The 18,974-nt window shown below is 50.2% G+C and overlaps 1 protein-coding gene across 3 annotated transcripts; it reads right to left on the bottom strand.

The window, feature by feature from the left end:
* Positions 1-948: 948 nt before the first annotated feature.
* ABHD13 (abhydrolase domain containing 13) lies at positions 949-17,846 on the bottom strand. Of its 3 annotated transcripts, none has more exons than XM_060191859.1 (2): positions 17,641-17,846; positions 949-3,734 (listed from the first exon to the last, which is right to left on the bottom strand). In XM_060191859.1, exon 2 carries the CDS (start codon positions 3,712-3,714, stop codon positions 2,701-2,703), a length of 1,014 nt encoding a protein of 337 aa, XP_060047842.1. In that variant the 5' UTR covers positions 3,715-3,734; positions 17,641-17,846; the 3' UTR covers positions 949-2,700. The 3 variants fall into 3 exon arrangements, with proteins under 3 accessions (XP_060047842.1, XP_060047841.1, XP_016050650.1); XM_060191858.1 differs by having other exon boundaries at positions 17,645-17,845; XM_016195164.2 differs by having other exon boundaries at positions 17,649-17,843.
* Positions 17,847-18,974: the final 1,128 nt, after the last annotated feature.

Genomic DNA, 18,974 nt, shown 5'->3' with positions numbered 1-18,974 from the left:
GGCTAAGCGGGCCTGACCCATCAGTTGATTCCCAGAACGCTTCATAATGACGCCAGCTCTCCACCCCGTTGTCTGTCCTGTTAGTTCTTTATCTGCCGCAGATTATTCCCACCACCCCCCCCCCCCCCCGCTTTCAAATAGGCTTCAGGTTCTTTTACCATTTCCGTCCCATGATCCCTCTTAAAAATAATGATTTTTTGAGCGAAACAAACTGTAACTTGCCGTATTTGAAAGGAGCCCCAGATTTACAGTAGACTAGTAGCATGAAATGCCTTCATGAATAAACACAACTGCTCTGACATGAATGAGCCAGAAATTAATACGCAGGACCGGCATGCCTCTAGTCACACAGAGGTGGGCCCCACAGTGGAGTGACAACTGAGGAACTCGCCTTTTACTAAGAGCAACACACAATTAAGGCAGGTTTTGAAAAAAAAAAAAAATGATGTCCTGGGCTTCATGGACCCCCATGTCACTGTTTTCTGTTCCCTTCTCATCTAAGGAAATGGTCTCAGAGACAAAAGCCAGGGAAGCAAGACCCACACCCCCAGACAGTTTCTTCTTTCTGCTGCAGAAAGGCTCCTCTGCCCTAAAGAGATAATGAAGGCAGGGAGAGGACCCACGTTCTCTGCAGCTTTTGGAGTTCTGGTAAAGTAAAAATAAAAGGTAACTTCTGAACCTGGAGGATAAAATTGAAATGGGGAGCAACCAAGCACTGCTAAAGTAGGGAGGGGGCGTTTCTACTTCCTCAGCGGTTTTCTTTCCAACTGCCAAGGGCAGACTTGTCCACAGTGAAGTAGTCGAATGCGGAAAAGGAACTTTGTAAACTGTAAGCGGCCAGACATATCTGAGGTGCCCCAGGTGAACTCACACCGAAACAAGCCACATTTTGTTGGGTTGACTTTATCTTCTCGATAAGTGATTATTGAAAATTCTACACGGCAGTGATTGACAGATGAAAAGTAACCTTTAATTGTGAATTTTGACACATACAAAATACACTTTCCATAATGAGTTGCCAACTGTTTTTCTCTTTAAAAAAATGTATGGTCATCTATAGAAAAACATTATTCTTCAGAAACCACGTTCTAGAATTTGTTTTTTCCTAAATACTGACATAACGTGAGTGATAACAATGTCATTTGGCAAAAGTATTCCTAGCCCTATTTCCATGGATGGTTTATAGTCACTATTGACCCATTATTTCTCTGCTCTAGCTGTGTGCACAAAGCCAATAAATGTAACTAATCTATTTAAAATATTGCATGTTAAAGTGACAATAATTTACAGGGCTCAATCCTATCTAACTCTTGAGGGCCACTTGAAACAACTTAGCACAAGTATGCCTCTTAGAGAGTTTTAAGGTAGAACCTGCAAGTTTTTAGGGTCTTTTTCTTTGAAGTAAGGTTCTCTCTCTCTCTCTCTCTCTCTCCTAGTTGTCCAAATTCTACTCCCCACTTACAGCTACTTAATTGTTACATATGGTAATAGGCTCTGTGATTAAAAAGCTGCAGTCTCTCTCCATTCCCACACTCCTCCATAAAATAAATAAGGCTCCCTAAAACTGTCCTGTGATGCAGGAGTGCTATTTCATAGCAACCGTCTCATAGCAACTGCAACCTTCAACCAAAGAACATGGCTCTTTTTGCTTCTGTAACTTTTGCTTTGAAAAAGTCCAATCAATGCTATTTTGGCTTTAGTGAGATAGTGATACTGAGATAAGGGACTTAAAAATCAATCAAATATGGGAAACCTTGTGAGACAGTATGTACAACCATGGAATGACAAGACTTCCTCATCTGATTCTTAAACAAGTCCTAGTCTTCACTGTGTCTGCTTTTAGTGGCTCATATACTTATAAAATCGACGGAAGCTAAAATTCTCTTTGCCACGAAAGTTACAAATGTTAAAAAGTTCAAATATGCACATCAAAGCTGCAGTAAAGTTCTAAATTTTTTTTTTACATACCATGACTGTACTTAACAAAACACGGTAGTACATTTCCAGTGAAAAATGGGGTTCCTTTTATTCGTAAGAAAAAGTTAGACCTCAGCGTTCACCAGAGCGACACAGGCCTCAACTTCATTTCTTGCCCAAACCAAAAATAGAGTTTACAGAAAAATAGATATAACCCAGATTACCATATACATAGATAACTCACCAGTGCTATTTACATTAAAAAAAAAAATTGCATTGCATAATTCAAGAAAGAAAATCCCGCCATGCATTTCATTGGGACTTTTAAGGTGGAAGATGCAGTTACACGACTAAGTTTGCTTACCATGATTGTCCCGATCTTCACTACCGAAGGAAGAGCACCCAGAGGCTTCTCGTCCGCCTATGTCCCTCCACACCCAGTCACCTCCACACCTAATCTAAGTGTCACCTGGGTCAGGCCACTCTGACAAGAAGCTTTCGGACACAATATGCTCCTGCGCTATTCTATTAAACTAAAAACACCGCCACACCACCACATTGCAAGGATGAGAATGTGTGAAATAATCCCGAGAATGCTAAATTTTCTGAATATTAAAAAAAAAAAAACTATTTGGATCATTTCAAAGGAGCACTGACATCCTTTCAAAGTTTAATGCCACTCTGCAGACAAGTACAGACTTAACGGGCTGCTAAAAAGGAAGAACATTCTTTCATCATTCTGCACAAATTAAAATACAGTGCACCAACCAAGAAGACGAACGGCTATATGATTGTTACACTGGACGAAGTCTTTGCCATTTCTTCGGGCGAGTGGCTCTTGACCACCTCCTTGATGAACTGTTCGAGGGCAGGGAAGTAGCCCTGGCACTGCCATGTGTCGTTATGAGTCCCGTCGGGGAAGATGGCTAATCTCTTAGTCCGCGACGGGGACAGCTCATAGAGCTGCTTCATCATAACAGGCGGGATTAGTTGGTCAGACAGTCCAGAGATGAAGAGAGAAGGCATTCTGCACTGGGAGATCTTTCTGTAGGACAGAAATTTATTCTTGTAGCACCATAAGGGGAGGTACCGCATGGGGAAGAAGGAGAATAAAGTGCTGGCCATGTGCGGGATGCTCAAGAACGTGTTCTCCACCATGATGGCTGAAATCCTGTGCGAGTTTTCGGAGGCCAGGTGGACGGCCACGGCCCCTCCCAGGGAACGGCCGAAGAGGAAGATCTTGGTTTTGTCGAGGTCGGGCCTGGTCATCACGTAGTCCAGCACAGCCTCCGAGTCCAGGTAGAGGCCCTCCTCACTCGCCTCCCCCTCGCTCTTGCCGTAGCCCCGGTAGTCCACGAGCAGCAGGTTCACCTTGAGGTTCACCAGCATGAGCAGCGCGTTGGGCAGCCTGTGGCCCACGTTGCCCGCGTTCCCGTGGAAATAGATGACGGTGGGGGGGTAGGGGGAGCTGTCTCCCGTGTACCTGATCAGGATGAGGTTCAGGCGCACCCCATCTTTGGTCCTGACGAAGATGTTCTCGTGTGGGATCCCCGTGGGCATGGGGACGTACAGGCGTGAGGAGGGCGGCTGCTCGGGGAAGTACAGCAAGACGTCCTGGAACCGGTAGAGGATGCCGGCGATGGACACGACTATCAGCAGAAGCAAGAGGGCGCCCCCGTAGAGGTGGAAGGTCACTATCAGAGGTAAGAGAGAGATGCGGCACAGTGCCCAGGACCACGAGGCCAGGGCCGTGAGCCATCTTCCCACAAAGTGCCACAGCAGCCAGGCCTTCTCCATGGTCGCTCTCTGCGGGTGTCCTGAGTGAGGAGGGAGAGAGAGAAAGCGAGAGTCAGCCTTTCCGCATAGACACACAATGGAAAGCAGGCAGCAAGGACCGCTGCCTGCGGCTGGTGGGCGGGAATGCAAAGTGGGGCAGCCCCTTTGGACGACCCTGTGCCCGGTCCTTCCACAGACACGGAGTCACCGCAGTACTTCCCGCTCTTAGGCATTCACCCAGTGGACACGCATGAGGAGGGACATATGCACCTTGTCTCACGGCTGCCTGACTCGCAATATCCAGCGAAAGGAAGCAGCCACAACGTCTATCCACAGCTGATATATTATGGGCTATGTATTCCCCAAACTACTACTACTCTCCAGTCAAAAAAGATGAGATTGTGTCCTCTAGGCCAAAATGGATACAGCTGGAGGTGATGATGTGGAGCGAAATAAGGAAAGAGATGAAAGACAAATCCCAGGTGGTTTCACTCCTGTGTGGAATCTAGAGGCCTGATGCACAGGAACGTGCAATGCAACTAAACACACACACACAAAGCAAGCAAGCAAGCAAACAGTCAGACTTGTGAGAACTCTGGTGATCTTTGGGAGTGGGTGTGATGTGGAACTATACACAGTCATTTTACAATCTTGTAACACTATTAAGAATAAAAAATCATTAGTAATAATAATCCCTAAAAAAAAAAAAGAAAAGGAAAGCAGACCCCGGTGCTAGGTGGACCGTAGGACGCCTCCATCCTGTGGCCGGTCACCAGCCCAACCCTTCCATGCCCAGCGGCCCCCTTCTCCCTCCAGCCCTCCTGGGATCTAGCCTGGCTTCAGAATCTCAGCGCACTCGGCTCTCTGCTTCCATCCGCTATATCCATTCAACAAACTCTTGTGCCCCGAGTTTGCTGCCGTTCACGCATTCTTTGGTTACGCAGAAAGAAGAATGAGGTGACACTCTCCCCGATGTTCATGAGACTCAGAGGTCTCACTGGAGAGCAGGTCCTGGCGGGGCCCACGGGCCTGTGGCACGAGCAGAGTCCACAGCTCTTCACGAGGCCAGCTGATTTCTTGAACGGAGGCAGAACTGGCAGGACACAATTCTGAGTATAGTACGATTCCGTATTTGTGTACACTGCCAAGTGGCCGGCACAGAAAGCCCATCATCCATCGTGCTGAGACCCTGCCACTCTGATCCCCTTGACAGCTCTACAGGACTGGTCGCCGGGCTTCCATTCTCCTGCTGTGCCTACCCTGTTTCCACGGCTTATTAGTGCGCTGCTTTTGTATGATGATTCCAGGGTCACCAAGGACACATGGACGTGTCGGCAAAAGCAGCAAATGCCCTTAAAGGTGGGAGTGCCCGAGAGCCCGGCCCATCTATTCCGTGGAAGCCCAGAAGCCCGCTTGTGCAAAGTACCACCTGAGTGCACGGCGGTGAGGAGTTCCTTGTCCTTCTTCCTGAAACTCCCCTTCCCTCTCCCCAGCCCTACAAAACACCTCCAACCCCAGGCAGGGCGGGCTGGAGAGAGCCTGCTCTCCTACTGCACTTTGGCCAACTCTAACGTCACCACGTCCTACGCAGAATCCCGGTGACTCCTATCACAGCCAGAAGCTTGTGCCTTTTGACCACACCTGCCCTCGTCCCTCCCCTCCTTCCACCCTCCGCCTTGAGCTCCCACCCATGGCTTCCGTGCCTCTGAGTCTGGGCAGGATCGGGCTTTCCCTGGCTGGTTTCTCTTCAGACATCGTCCTCAGGGATCCCCCACATCATATGCCCAGGAGGCGACCTCTACCCCTCACCCGACAGAGTGCACCTGAGAGTTTCCATGTCTTCACTGCTCAGGTACTGAGTTGCATATATATATATATATATATATATATATATATATATATATATATATATATCTTTTGAATGTGTTTTCAGCTGCTCTGTGTAAATATCCAGGAGAGTGGCTGGATTGTGCAGTCATTTTTTTTTTGAGAAGCCTCCATGCTGTTTTTTTGTAGTGACTGCCCCAGGTTATATCCCCATCAACTGCGCACAAGGGCTCCCTTACCTCCATTTACTCTGCAAACATCCTCTCTCCCTCTCCCTGTCCTCTTTTGAGCAACTGTCACTCAGCAGTACTGAGATGTGATATCTCAAGGATGTTCTGATTTGTTATTTTTTTTCTTCCTGCTTAGTGACATGGGGCACCTTTTGAGCACCTGTTGCCCCCCTGTATGTATCTCTCCTGGATGAGACTATGTCTATCCAAATCTTTTGTCCATTTAAAAAGCGCTACTGTTCTTGGTACTGAGTCACACGAGTGACTATCTGTTGCTATCTGTTGTGGATGCCAGTGTTCATCAACTATGCTCTCTGCTAAGTATCTCTTCTCTCCCAACTGGTTGCCTTTCCACTTTGCTGTGTAGAAGCTTTCAGTTTGCTGCAGGCATATGTCTACTGTTGCTGTCAGCATCTCTGCCTTTTTTTTTTTGTAGAATCTTTTTTTAAGTTAAAAAAAAGATTTATTTTTGGATAGAAACAGAGAAATTGGGAAGGAAAGGGGAGATAGAGAAGAAGAGAGACACCTGCAGCTCTGTCCCACTGCTTGTGAGGCTTCCCCCCTGCAGGTGAGCGTGGGTCCTTGCATATGGTGACGCCTGCACTCAGCCAGGCAAGCCATGTGTGGCCCCAGTGTCTGTAGCTCTTACTGCCATACCCCAACACGCCACTCGGTCAGGCTGGTTAAGGGCAGATCTGACTAGAAGAAGTAGAGCTAGCACACAGATTCTCATCTGTCAGGACCAAACAGAATTTATTGTCAAGTTTCTTTTTCATATCACAGGAGAAAAAAAGGATACTGAACCAAGCCAGAGTAAGAACAAGTAAAGTATACCCCTCTTCTTCCTGGAGGTTTGGCCAACTAAACTTAAATTCACGTTTGCTTAAGAAGAAACGTCAGCCTGTCAGGGTCATGACATAAGCAAAAGCCTTTACTGGGTCTTTTTATGCCCACGCTGACACAGCTTGCTGTGAGGTCTTAGCTTGTCTATTAGCTCTCGGGGGAGCAAATCTGAAACACAGATACAAGCTTTTTAACTGAGAACTCCAGATGAAGAAAATAAAGTCACTTAGCAAAGAAAAGCTGTTACATACATATGAGTCTTACTGAAGCCTCAATCCTGTCAAGGCATCACTCCCGTGGGCTGACTTCACAAGACAGAGATAGAGAGACAGAGATGGAGAGACACCACCAGACTTCTGCCTTCCCCGCCAGACCAGGCGCCCTACCCAGGGAGCTGTTCTGCTGGGCTGTCCATGGTCTTCAGCAGCCAAAGAGCTGCCAGGTGTCACAGGTTTTCTTGGGTAGCATCCGTGTACACAACTATGATCCAGCCTTGAAATTATACACTGTTTTGCTCACTGAGCGGCCACAAATAAGTTACTCTTACATTTAATAACTGCTAAACAGGACTGATTTAAAATTTTTCACTGTCAATTGGTTTTCTAAATTAGGCTTTTACACCAGAAAAGTTATAAAATCAAGTTAGATGACTACAAAGATCAGAATTTTCAATACGATCTCACCAAACTGGTGAAATAATCAAGCAACAGTAGAGCATTTCCAGAGGTTTCTCAGAAAACACTGCCACCTAGTGGTAGGAAGGTTTACTACACATAGTACTGTGTGAAGTTAAGAGAAAAGGAGGGAAGTGAAGTAAAACAAAAAATTTTGCCTTCAAAACTACAAAATAGGGCTGGGAAGAGAACATAGCTACACAAAAAGACATTCATACCTGAGGCTCCAAAGTCCCAGCTTCAATCCCCAGCACCAGTAAAGCCCAGAGCTGAGCAGGGCTTCGGTAAGAAAAAGCACGTGTAGGGAAAACGCCAACTACAGAGTGCCTGAGCATGGGGTCACGCCTTGCCGAAAGCCAAAGAGGAGGGAACTGCACCGCTGTCCACTGTAGAAAGTGCCCGATCACGCTGAAAACCAGGCACTTCTCTGGGTCAGTAAGCAAGGCCTTCCGTAGTCTCTGCTGGCATTAGACAGGGCTGTTCTGTACCACCACCACCACCACCCCCCGCCCCAGACCAGGGAGGCTCATGACGGATCTAATCACCTCATCTTTCATCTAGTTTTCACTTTTTTTTTTTGGTTACACATAAGCAGTATTAGAATTGTTTTCAACTGTACCCAAAAATCTGAAGAAAAACATTGGAGATACGTTTATGTATCTAACACATAATTTTTGTGTCATGATTAGGTCTAAGGTTTGGGGTGTAAAATACAAATATATGAGCACTGTACTACTTGGGAAATAAAGACACCATTTAAGACATTTCCTTAGGGGAAAAAATGTGTGATTTTCCTGACATATTCAACCCAATCACGTATGCCGTTTATCAGTGAGATAAGTCACTCACATAGTCACTTATTTATCAGTAAAGTTAAAAAAAAAAAAAAACCTACTATTCTACTGCTCTAGAAGTCACTGCTGTACCTATATTTTGAATAATCTTCGGTTCTTATTACCAGCCTGGATTTTCTTTTCAGTAGAGTGAGGATTTTAACAATGCCTATCAAAAGGCTTATAAGTAATGTCAAACTGAATGTGAAAGGATTGACAAATGTTAGACCTATGTTAGCCTTCACTGGTTTCACAGCTAGTATTTCTGGCTGAGCTGCAGTGTTCTTTCTTGCCTGGATTTTCAAAAAAAAATTTTTTTAATCTTTATTTATTTGCTGGGTAGAGACAGTCAGAAATTGAGAGGGAAGGGGGTGATAGACAGGGAGAGAGACAGAGAGACACCTGCTTTCCCCCTGCAGGTGGGGACCAGGGGCTTGAACCTGGGTCTTTGCACACTGTAACATGTGCGCTCAACCAGGTGTGCCACTACCTGGCCCCTTTTTACCTGGATTTTACTCAAGTTAACATCAATATCAGATCTGCGCACCACCTGTAACAGAAGAAAGACAATCCACCAGGGTTCTGGGTTCAAGCCTTTGGTCCCCACCTGCTGGGAAGAAGTCCTGGAGCAGTGCAGCAGGCCTGCTAGTCCCCCCCCCCCCCCCCGCCCTCTCGAGTTTTCTCAGTCTCTGTCAAATAAAACTGAAAAGGGAGAGAGAAGAAATTCTAGAAAGCTGATGAGGGCATGTCAAAGCCGTCTTTTCACCCACCTGTATCATCAGACGTGCTGACTCAAGTGTCTTTTTAAAAGCTAGTACATTATGCAAAGAGACTCTCATTCCTGAGGCCCCAGAGCCCCAGGTTCAGTCTCCCACACCACCATGAACCAGAGCTGAGCAGAGCTCTGGTAAAACATAAAATAACAAACTACTACAATACTTGATAAAGTATAAAGTTCCTCTTCTGACAGGTGGCAATTACTGAAATTCAAACCAATTGCGTGTGCATACATATATGTCCATATCTATATAAATGAAATCTGCATGGTTTAGATTTTTAAATAATTCAAATAAAAGTCAGTGTGGGTTTGAAAAGACAGTCTTCTGAGTACAGCGTGGGCCTTGGCATGTCACAGTCAGGTCGACCTGATGCCACTGGGGGGGGGGGGGGTGGCGGCGAGGAGGCCCTGGCTCTGAAAACAATTATTCTTTTCTAAGATAATTAAAGACCGACCCTTTTAATTCCCATTTTCAACATACAATCCTGAATTCCAATTGACGATGCCGGGAACTAGGTTCCTGTTTCTCAGAACTCTAGCTCTCCAGGGCAGTATTACATAGGCTTAAGATTATGTTTCTTTGAAAGCAACAGTCCAAGCTTCTGAAAAACAAAACAGAACTACTCAGAGAACGGGCATGTCCCTTCCAGATGAGCAGCAGAGAAACAGGCATGCTCGAGTCCCTTGCTGATCAGGAATAAGGGAACTAAACAGACTTTTGGAGACATTCCTGCAGACACACCCGCGCTCAAGGACACAGGCAGGCACAAGACTTACAGATGTCTGTAGGCTGTGGAAGTCAGTCTCCAGGACAGATGAACAAAGCCGCCCTGGAGCACATGTGGTCTGGCTCAGACTGAGACCCCACTCTTGGAACGTCCTATTTGAACTACCCCAGCTGGCCAGTAATGTCTGCTTCTTGGTGTGCAGCATCCTATGTGCTTGAAGCAATGGGAACACGCAAAAGCATTTTTGTTGACTTTACTTGCTGACATACATGACCAGCAAAGTCAAGTTACTGTGAGCCATCCGCTGAGACGTGACTTTCAGAATGACGCAGATGTTCGTCAGTGAAAATGACCAGGGCCTCTCGGAGTGGCCTCTGCAGACCCCTCAGCTGGCAGCAGGCTTGGCATCACTTATTGTGCCCATAAATCATGAGCAAAGGCTTCACACCAACCTTTCCTCCCACAGGAGACAAATAAACTCTGGCTAACCTGACACCATTTCCCAGGAAATCCCCTCAAGGGAGGCTTGTTTTGTGTGGCAAGCAAGACCCCTGCTGGTGGGAGGACAGGAGGACAGGACAGGGCTGCAGGGATCACCTGGAACTGGCCAGCCTGGGACTCTCCCAGAAGCCGTTCCCACGTGCAGGCACAGAAGGCTTGTCCCGGTCAATCGGGGTGGCAATGAAGGGAGGCGACAGGGGGCTGGGGGGGAGGCTGGCCCCCAGCCTGCAGCCATCTTTCCAGGAGCCTCAGCTTCCCCCTGCTCTCAAGTTGCCAACAGGCTGAGGGGGGCTGTGAGAGCGGCAGCCCAGTGGAGCCCGAGGCCACACAGCGTGAGAAGGCCTGTGGTTGGCCCGGGTACATCTGCTGGGGCAGAACTGGCGGAGGGTCTACCCGAGAGCTGGGTCCTTTGGCTCGCTGTGATGAATTTTCCGCAAACATCAAGGGAAACGGCTAGATTAATAGGATGGGTTAGATCAATTTCACACTAATTAGAAGGGGTGAGAGAGAGTCCAGGGCCCTCGTTCCTGTGTTTGCCCCCAGGGTCCTATCCACTGGTCTTCTTTTCCTCGCCAAGTGCCTTCTCTCTGCTGACTTCAGTACACTCAGTGCATCTGCTTCTCAAGGACCTGGTGCTTTCCTGACACCTCACTTGCACAAAGGTAAACATATTCCTTCCCTCATCTAATCTGTTGCACGTTGTGTCAAATATAAACACAAATTTTGGTGTGAAAAGTTTTTAAAAAACAGATCTGAGGGGCCAGGCGGTGGTGCACTCACATGACAGTGCACAAGGACCCAGGTTCAAGCCCCTGGTCCCCACCTGCAGGGGGAAAGCTTCATGAGCGGTGAAGCAGGGCTGCAGGTGTCTCTCTCCCTCCCCTCTCAATTTCTGTCTCTATCCAATAATAAATTAATTAATTAAATATTAAAAACAATCTGAAAGGGGCCGGGTAGTGATGCAGCCAGTAGAGCACACATTACCATGTGCAAGGCCCTGGGTTCGAGCCTCCAGCCCCCACCTGCAGGAGGAAGCCTCAACAAATGGTGAAGCGGGGCTGCGGGCGCCTCTCCTTTTCTCTGTCTCCATCAAGATAAATAAATGAGTAATATTTACAAGAACCAGATTTGATTCTGGGGCTGAATGTATATTAATCCAGCAAAAGAAAATTTAATTGTTATAGTGTTACCAAAAACAGGTACATGTAACTCTTGTATTTGAATAGAAAAATTGTAAAACTTCAAAATCATTTTCTGAGCTTCATTTTGAAATGGAGTGAGCAGAGTGTCACTGTAGTATCAGCAAGTGGTTCTCATAAAACACCCTGCAGAAGCACTGCTGGCATTCTGCGAATGTAGGGAAGTGCTGGCACCGGCAGATAGCAGATACACTAGCGGGTGCGTTCCTGAGCAGTGCCAACATGGGTTCTGCTCTCTCCCAGGCATCTGATGGCAGGAATGCCACGTCCAGACGGATGCTGGCCAGGCTGAGGAGTTTTGGTCCTCACTACCTGCTGGCCTCCAGGAGCCCAAGGACCTGCTTCCTGTCTTCAAGCACCGGCCCAGGGTGCAAGTGGACATCATCAACTGCAGCGTGTGCAAGTGTCCAGGGCAGAAGCCCCTCGCCCGGCTGGGGGCGCTGGTCCCCGAGCATCAGCCAGCTCAGCGGTGGCATGGGGACAACCCTGGTGGCTGCGTTTCTAAGGAGAAGCATCCTGGTGCCTGCTCTCCATGCTGCGGAGGGAGCAACAGGGAGGGAGCAACATCGATCATTGGACCTCCCACTCACCCTCAAGGGCACGCGTCCACACTCATTTCTTCCGTAAATCACTTGACTGCGGGTGTCCATCTGGGGAGGCTGCGAGCCTGACCAGGGGGCGGAGGCAGTCCTGGGGTGGTTTCCCAGCTCCACCAGCTGCTGGGCACGCCAGCAGTCCAGTGCCAGATCAAAGATGACACCACCACGCTGACTGGCACCTGCTGCGCCTGCCGGGCAACAACACGCACCCAGGCCCGGTCCTGTCTCCAGCAGCTTCTGCTCAGGAACCAGACCGCGACCAATGTGCCGAACGAGGCACTGAGAGTTCGCTCAGTTCCAGAGGGAACATCGCCTGCCCTTAAATATGGCAGAGCAGTGGCAACACCTCGACTCTGGTCTTCAGGGTGTAACTGGCAGCCATCTCTGGATGTCACTGTGCTGGGTGACTTAAGGAGACCAGGCAGAAATGTATGCCACCCTTCAGAAAGCTGGACCATGCACTGGGGTTAAGAGTCTCCTGTTTGGGGAGTCGGGCTGTAGCGCAGCGGGCTAAGCGCAGGTGGCGCAAAGCACAAAGACAGGCATAAGGATCCCGGTTCAAACCCAGGCTCCCCACCTGCAGGGGAGTCGCTTCACAGGCGGTGAAGCAGGTCTGCAGGTGTCTATCTTTCTCTCCTCCTCTCTGTCTTCCCCTCCCTCTCTCCATTTCTCTCTGTCCTATCCAACAACGACAACAATAAAACAACAAGGGCAACAAAAGGGAATAAATAAATAAAATAAATATAAAAAAAAAAAACTTTAAAAAAAAAAGAGTCTCCTGTTTGCTATCAAACAGCTGCCTGCGTCATGAACTTTGGCTCATTGAACAGAATCAGTCGCGAGAACTCAAGTGTCCAAACATCGTCTAAACGAATACCTGGCTGGCAAGGGCAGTACAGGGGAGATGGGGCCGGGGACGGACGGACGGACTTAGGGATCTGTGACTGCCATCTTTTTATGCCAGTGGTTCCCAAAGGGTGGCTGCCGGACCCAGGGGTGCCCTAGACCCTTAAAAGGGTCTTTACAATCACCGTCACAGTCATTCTAGCATGCCATTTGCTTGCTAGACATTTGACATTTGCACCTGCGATACAAAAACCAGAGTTGGCTGGGATCAGTGAGAAGCACAGTGTGGACCCAAATATTGGCGTCACCCTCCTGTACCCCCAACAACTGGAGGACAGGAGTCTTCCACTAGAGACTTTTAGATAGTATGGTAGTTACATCTACAAGTGTGATCATTTGATCATTGATAATGCACACAACATGTCAGCATTTGAAAGAATCTTCCCAACGTGGCAGACCAATATTTTGCAAATGACTAAGAAATGCTTTCACAACACCAAGCTCAGACACACAGCTCATCATAGGTAAATGGATAAACTTACTTTACCACAGATAAAGTTCTTTACTTGGCTTTCAGATTACTCTATTTAATGGACTTTTTAGAAACCATGACCACTGAGTGCTGCAGTGACAGTCTAAAGGAATATCCACAACTGAACAGGTAATTAAAATATGCCTCTCTCTACATCTACAGATTTGTACAGATCTGATTTTATTCACATATTTCACTGAAAACAACCTACCACATGAAAAAGAATGCAGAAACACGATAATCTGCCTGCCTTCTATTAAGCAGATATAAATAAATTTAGAAAAATGTTAAACAATACCACATTGTAGATTTTAGTGCAAAGGCAGTTATTTTGCATAAACATGTTATGTAACTGTAATAAATTTCATCCTTTTAAAATAAGATTATAAATGCTCTCCTTTAAAATAGCATCTATCTATCTAGTTCATGTATACAAAACTTGTTTGGAATCCTCAATAATTCATTAAACTTTAAATGTGGGGGGCAGTTTTATACTTGATAGGACAGACATGTCACAATGCACAAGGACTCAGGCTCAAGCCCCCTGGTCCCCACCTGCAGGGGGTAAGCTTCACAAGTGATGGTGAGGCAGGGCTGCAGGTGTCTCTCTGTCTCTCTCTTCCTCTATATCTCCCCCCTCTTGATTTCTAGCTCTATGACATAAGTAAAATATTAAAAAAAAAAAAAAAAGTTGTGGTCCGGGAGGTGGCATAGTGATAAAGCACTAGACTCTCAAGCATGAGGCCCTGAGTTTGATCCCTGGCAGCACACGTGCCAGAGTGGTGTCTGGTTCTTTCTTTCTTTCTCCTCCTTTCTGATAAAAATAAAATCTTAAAAAAAAAATTGGTATCTTTTTAATTTGACTTTTATTAAAAATACTTTTATTTTATTGAATATAGACAGAAAGAAATTGAGACAGGAACTAGAGGGAGAGAGAGAGAGAGAGAGACTCCTGCAGTCTTGCTTCACCACTTGGGAAGCTTCCCCACTGCAGGTGGGGACCAGGGGCTTGAATCTGTCCCTGTGTGTGGTAACTTGTACACTCAGCCAGGTGCACCACCACCCAGCCCCTTAAGAGTGGAATCTTAATAAAAAAAAAAAAAAATTCAAATAGGTTCTGAGACCAATCAAGTTGGGAAGCACTGTTCTCTATTCGCCCTAACCCCTTAAGCTTACTGTTTTTACCCCAAAGACTCGTCTCTCTCAAACTAAGAATGATGTCCTGTTGCACAGTCTTAAAGACCTAAATATTTTATACACTGCAGCACACAGGCCACTCGAATTTTCCAATGTAGGAAGGTATCGCCTTTAGCCACGCAGGCTGCGGGCTCCCAGGGATCACAGCTGTGAGCTGGAGGACAAGATCTGAAGGGAAGGCGTGGCAGCTGGCGACAGGTGGCTGAGAGCTCCCGGAGGGGCTTCACCAGGTCTCTGCGACTCTGGGATGACTCCCAGGTTGGGTCTGTATTCACCTGAGGGGAGATTGCCTTTCCATCCTAGAAGGAGGCGGTTACCTGAACAGCCCCAAGGAGTGGGCACTGCGGGCCTCCCCTGGCTCTGGAGAGGCACGCAATTCCGAGTGTAGACAACCCACCTGCGGTCCTGCCCAAGACACAGGCCTGCACTCGACCTGGAAGCCGAGGCCTGGGAATCAGAGCAGAGCGGAGCCAGGGCCACGCTCCCACGGCGCGGAGTAAGCCCTCCAGTGAGCTCCTTCCACCATCACCACAGGCCTCGCCATGCCACACCACACCACGCTACTCCATTGGCCTCTGGCGGAGGCGGCAGGGCAGGGAACCCAGCACCCAGCTGCCTTCAGTGCTCAAGGAGTGCAAGCGGGCGGCGCCTCCGACATTAACTCCAGCCTCTGGGTGTCTGTAGGTGTAGGTGTCTGTAGTGGGTGTCTGTAGGTATGGGTGTCTGTGGGTGTGGGTGTCTGTAGGTGTGGGTGTCTGTGGGTGTGGGTGTCTGTAGATGTGGGTGTCTGTAGGTGTGGGTGTCTGTAGGTGTGGGTGTCTGTGGGTGTGGGTGTCTGTAGGTGTGGGTGTGGTTGTCTGTAGATGTGGGTATCTGTAGGTGTGGGTGTCAGTGTGGGTGTCTGGGTGTGGGTGTCTGTGGGTGTGGGTGTCTGTGAGTGTGGGTGTCTGTAGGTGTGGGTGTGGTTGTCTGTAGATGTGGGTATCTGTAGGTGTGGGTGTCAGTGTGGGTGTCTGGGTGTGGGTGTCTGTGAGTGTGGGTGTCTGTGAGTGTGGGTGTCTGTAGGTGTGGGTGTGGTTGTCTGTAGATGTGGGTGTCTATAGGTGTGGGTGTCAGTGTGGGTGTCTGTAGGTGTGGGTGTCTGTAGGTGTGGGTGTCTGGGTGTGGGTGTCTGTGGGTGTGGTTGTCTGTAGATGTGGGTATCTGTAGGTGTGGGTGTCAGTGTGGGTGTCTGGGTGTGGGTGTCTGTGGGTGTCTGTAGGTGTGGTTGTCTGTAGATGTGGGTATCTGTAGGTGTGGGTGTCTGTAGATGTGGGTATCTGTAGGTGTGGGTGTCTGTAGGTGTGGGTGTCTGTAGGTGTGAGTGCGGGTGTTGTAGATGTGGGTGTCTGTGGGTGTGGATGTCTGTAGGTGTGTGTGTCGGTGTGGGTGTCTGTGGGTATGGGCGTCTGTAGGTGTGGGTGTGGGTGTCTGTGGGTGTGGGTGTCAGTGTCTGCTGCAGGCTCAGTGTTCCCGCCCGTGCTAGTCAGAGGCCACCCAGGCAGCCAGGGCTTCCCGCAACCCCCACAAGCATAGGCAGAAGGCAGGCTGGGCAGCCCTGCCACATGGCTGCTTCACCCGAGGCCCTAGGGCGGCTCTCAGGCCTTCAGGAGCCTTGCACCGCACAGCATATTGCCACACTGCACCCGCATATCTGGGGACAGGGCGCAGGCTGCTGCCGAGCAGGAAAGTCTGGTCACCACGGGGCTGTGTGCACAGGGGCCGCTGCCATCACCCAAATCCATCACCTGGATCCCCGTCACCCAGACTCCCGTCACCCAAGTTCCTTCACCCCTGTCACCCCAGTTCCATCACCCCGACTCCCCCTCACTCTATCACTCCAGACCAGTCCCCCAACACTGGTCACCCGACCTCCATCACCCAACTCCCGTCACCCCAACTCCCATCACCCGACCCCATTACCCAGATGACTCCCGTCACCTGACTCCCATCACCGATTTTCCCCCGTCACCCCCGACCTGTCACCCGTCTCCCCATCACCCCACTCCCGTCACCCCGCCCCCGTCACCCCAACTCCCGTCACCCCGACCCCCGTCACCCGACTCCACGTCACCCGCCGTCACCCGACTCCGTGACTCCCTGTCACCCCGACCCTCGTCACCCGACTCCCTGTCCCCCGACTCACAGACCCCCGTCACCCCGACCGCCGTCATCCGACTCCCGTCACCCCGTCACCGGACTCCGGGTCACCCCGACCCCCATCACCCGACTCCACGTCACCCTGACCCCCGTCACCCCACTCCCGTCACCCCGCCCCCGTCACCAGACTCCCGGTCACCCGACTCCCCGTCACCCGACCCTCGTCACCCGACTCCCGTCATCCCGACCCCCGACCCCCATCACCCCGAATCCCCATCACCCGACTCCCGTCACCACGAATCCCCGTCACCCGACTCCATGTCACCCCGACTCCCGTCACTCCGACCCCCGTCACTCCGACCCCGGTCTCCCGTCACCCCGACCCCCGTCACCCGACCCCCGTCACTCCGACCCCGGTCACCCGACCCCGGTCACCCGACCCCCGTCACCCCGACCCCCGTCACCCCGACCCCCGTCACCCCGACCCCCGTCACCCCGACTCCCGTCACCCCGACCCCCGTCACCCGACCCCCGTCACCCCGACCCCCGGCACCCCGACCCCCGTCACCCGACCCCCGTCACCCGACCCCCGTCACCCGACCCCCGTCACCCCGACCCCCGTCACCCGACCCCCGTCACCCGACCCCCGTCACCCGACCCCCGTCACCCGACCCCCGTCACCCCGACCCCCGTCACCCGACTCCCGTCACCCCGACCCCTGTCACCCGACCCCCGTCACCCCGACCCCCGTCACCCGACCCCCGTCACCCGACCCCCGTCACCCGACCCCCGTCACCCGACCCCCGTCACCCGACCCCCGTCACCCCGACCCCCGTCACCCGACTCCCGTCACCCCGACCCCCGTCACCCGACTCCCGTCACCCCGACCCCTGTCACCCGACCCCCGTCACCCCGACCCCCGTCACCCCGACCCCCGTCACCCGACCCCCGTCACCCGACCCCCATCACCCGACTCCCCGACCCCCGGACTCCCGGCCGAGGCGCCGCCGCCCGCCCTCACTCACTCACTCAGGCCCGCGGGCAGGCCGTGCCGTCGGCCGCTCTGCCGGAAGCCCCCGCGCCGCTGCCGTCGCGCCTCATCGTCCTCCCGTCGCCGCGGGGCCGCCGCCGTCGCCACGACCCGGCGCGGAGATCCCGGCGGCTCGGCCCCCGGCGGCCACACTTCCGGCCGCGCGCGGTGTCTCCGGCAAATGCCCCCGGCGTTCCCCGCGCCCAGCTTCCGCTTCCGCTTCCGCCTCGCGGGACTGGGGTTGCCGGTCGCGACCAGGCATGCGCACAAACGCGGCCAGAGGAACCGCGACGGTGGCCCTGCGGGGACAAAAGAGCTCGGTTATCTTTCCTTTCCTTTTTTGACTCCCTGCAAACTTCTTTGCTCTGGACAAGCCCAGGCTTCCCCGGCGGAAAATAATGGGGAAAATGCACTAATGAGATCACAGAAATAATGGGGGGAAATGCACTAATGAGATCACAGCAATAATGGGGAAATGCACTAATGAGATCACAGCAATAATGGGGGGAAATGCACTAATGAGATCACAGCAATAATGGGAAATGCACTAATGAGATCACAGCAATAATGGGGAAATGCACTAATGAGATCACAGCAATAATGGGGGGAAATGCACTAATGAGATCACAGCAATAATGGGAAATGCACTAATGAGATCACAGAAATAATGGGGAAATGCACTAATGAGATCACAGCAATAATGGGGAAATGCACTAATGAGATCACAGCAATAATGGGGAAATGCATTAATGAGATCACAGCAATAATGGGGGAAATGCACTGAGATCACAGCAATAATGGGAAATGCACTAGTGAGATCACAGCAATAATGGGGGGGGAAATGCACCAATGAGATCACAGCAATAATGGGAAATGCACTAATGAGATCACAGCAATAATGGGGAAATGCATTAATGAGATCACAGCAATAATGGGGGAAATGCACTGAGATCACAGCAATAATGGGGGAAATGCACTAATGAGATCACAGAAATAATGGGGGAAATGCACTAATGAGATCACAGCAATAATGGGGGAAATGCATTAATGAGATCACAGCAATAATGGGGAAATGCACTGAGATCACAGCAATAATGGGGAAATACACTAATGAGATCACAGCAATAATGGGGAAATGCACTAATGAGATCACAGCAATAATGGGGGAAATGCATTAATGAGATCACAGCAATAATGGGGGAAATGCACTAATGAGATCACAGAAATAATGGGGAAATGCACTAATGAGATCACAGCAATAATGGGGGAAATGCATTAATGAGATCACAGCAATAATGGGGAAATGCACTGAGATCACAGCAATA

The sequence above is a fragment of the Erinaceus europaeus genome, chromosome 5, assembly GCF_950295315.1.
Source record: "Erinaceus europaeus chromosome 5, mEriEur2.1, whole genome shotgun sequence".
In the NCBI taxonomy this organism is placed as follows: Eukaryota; Metazoa; Chordata; class Mammalia; order Eulipotyphla; family Erinaceidae; genus Erinaceus; species Erinaceus europaeus.
This window is presented reverse-complemented; position numbering and strand designations above follow the sequence as displayed.

What these genes read in the sequence shown, in the direction of transcription:
- ABHD13 (XM_060191859.1), bottom strand. Translation starts at nt 3,714, where the DNA reads ATGGAGAAGGCCTGGCTGCTGTGGCACTTTGTGGGAAGATGGCTCACG.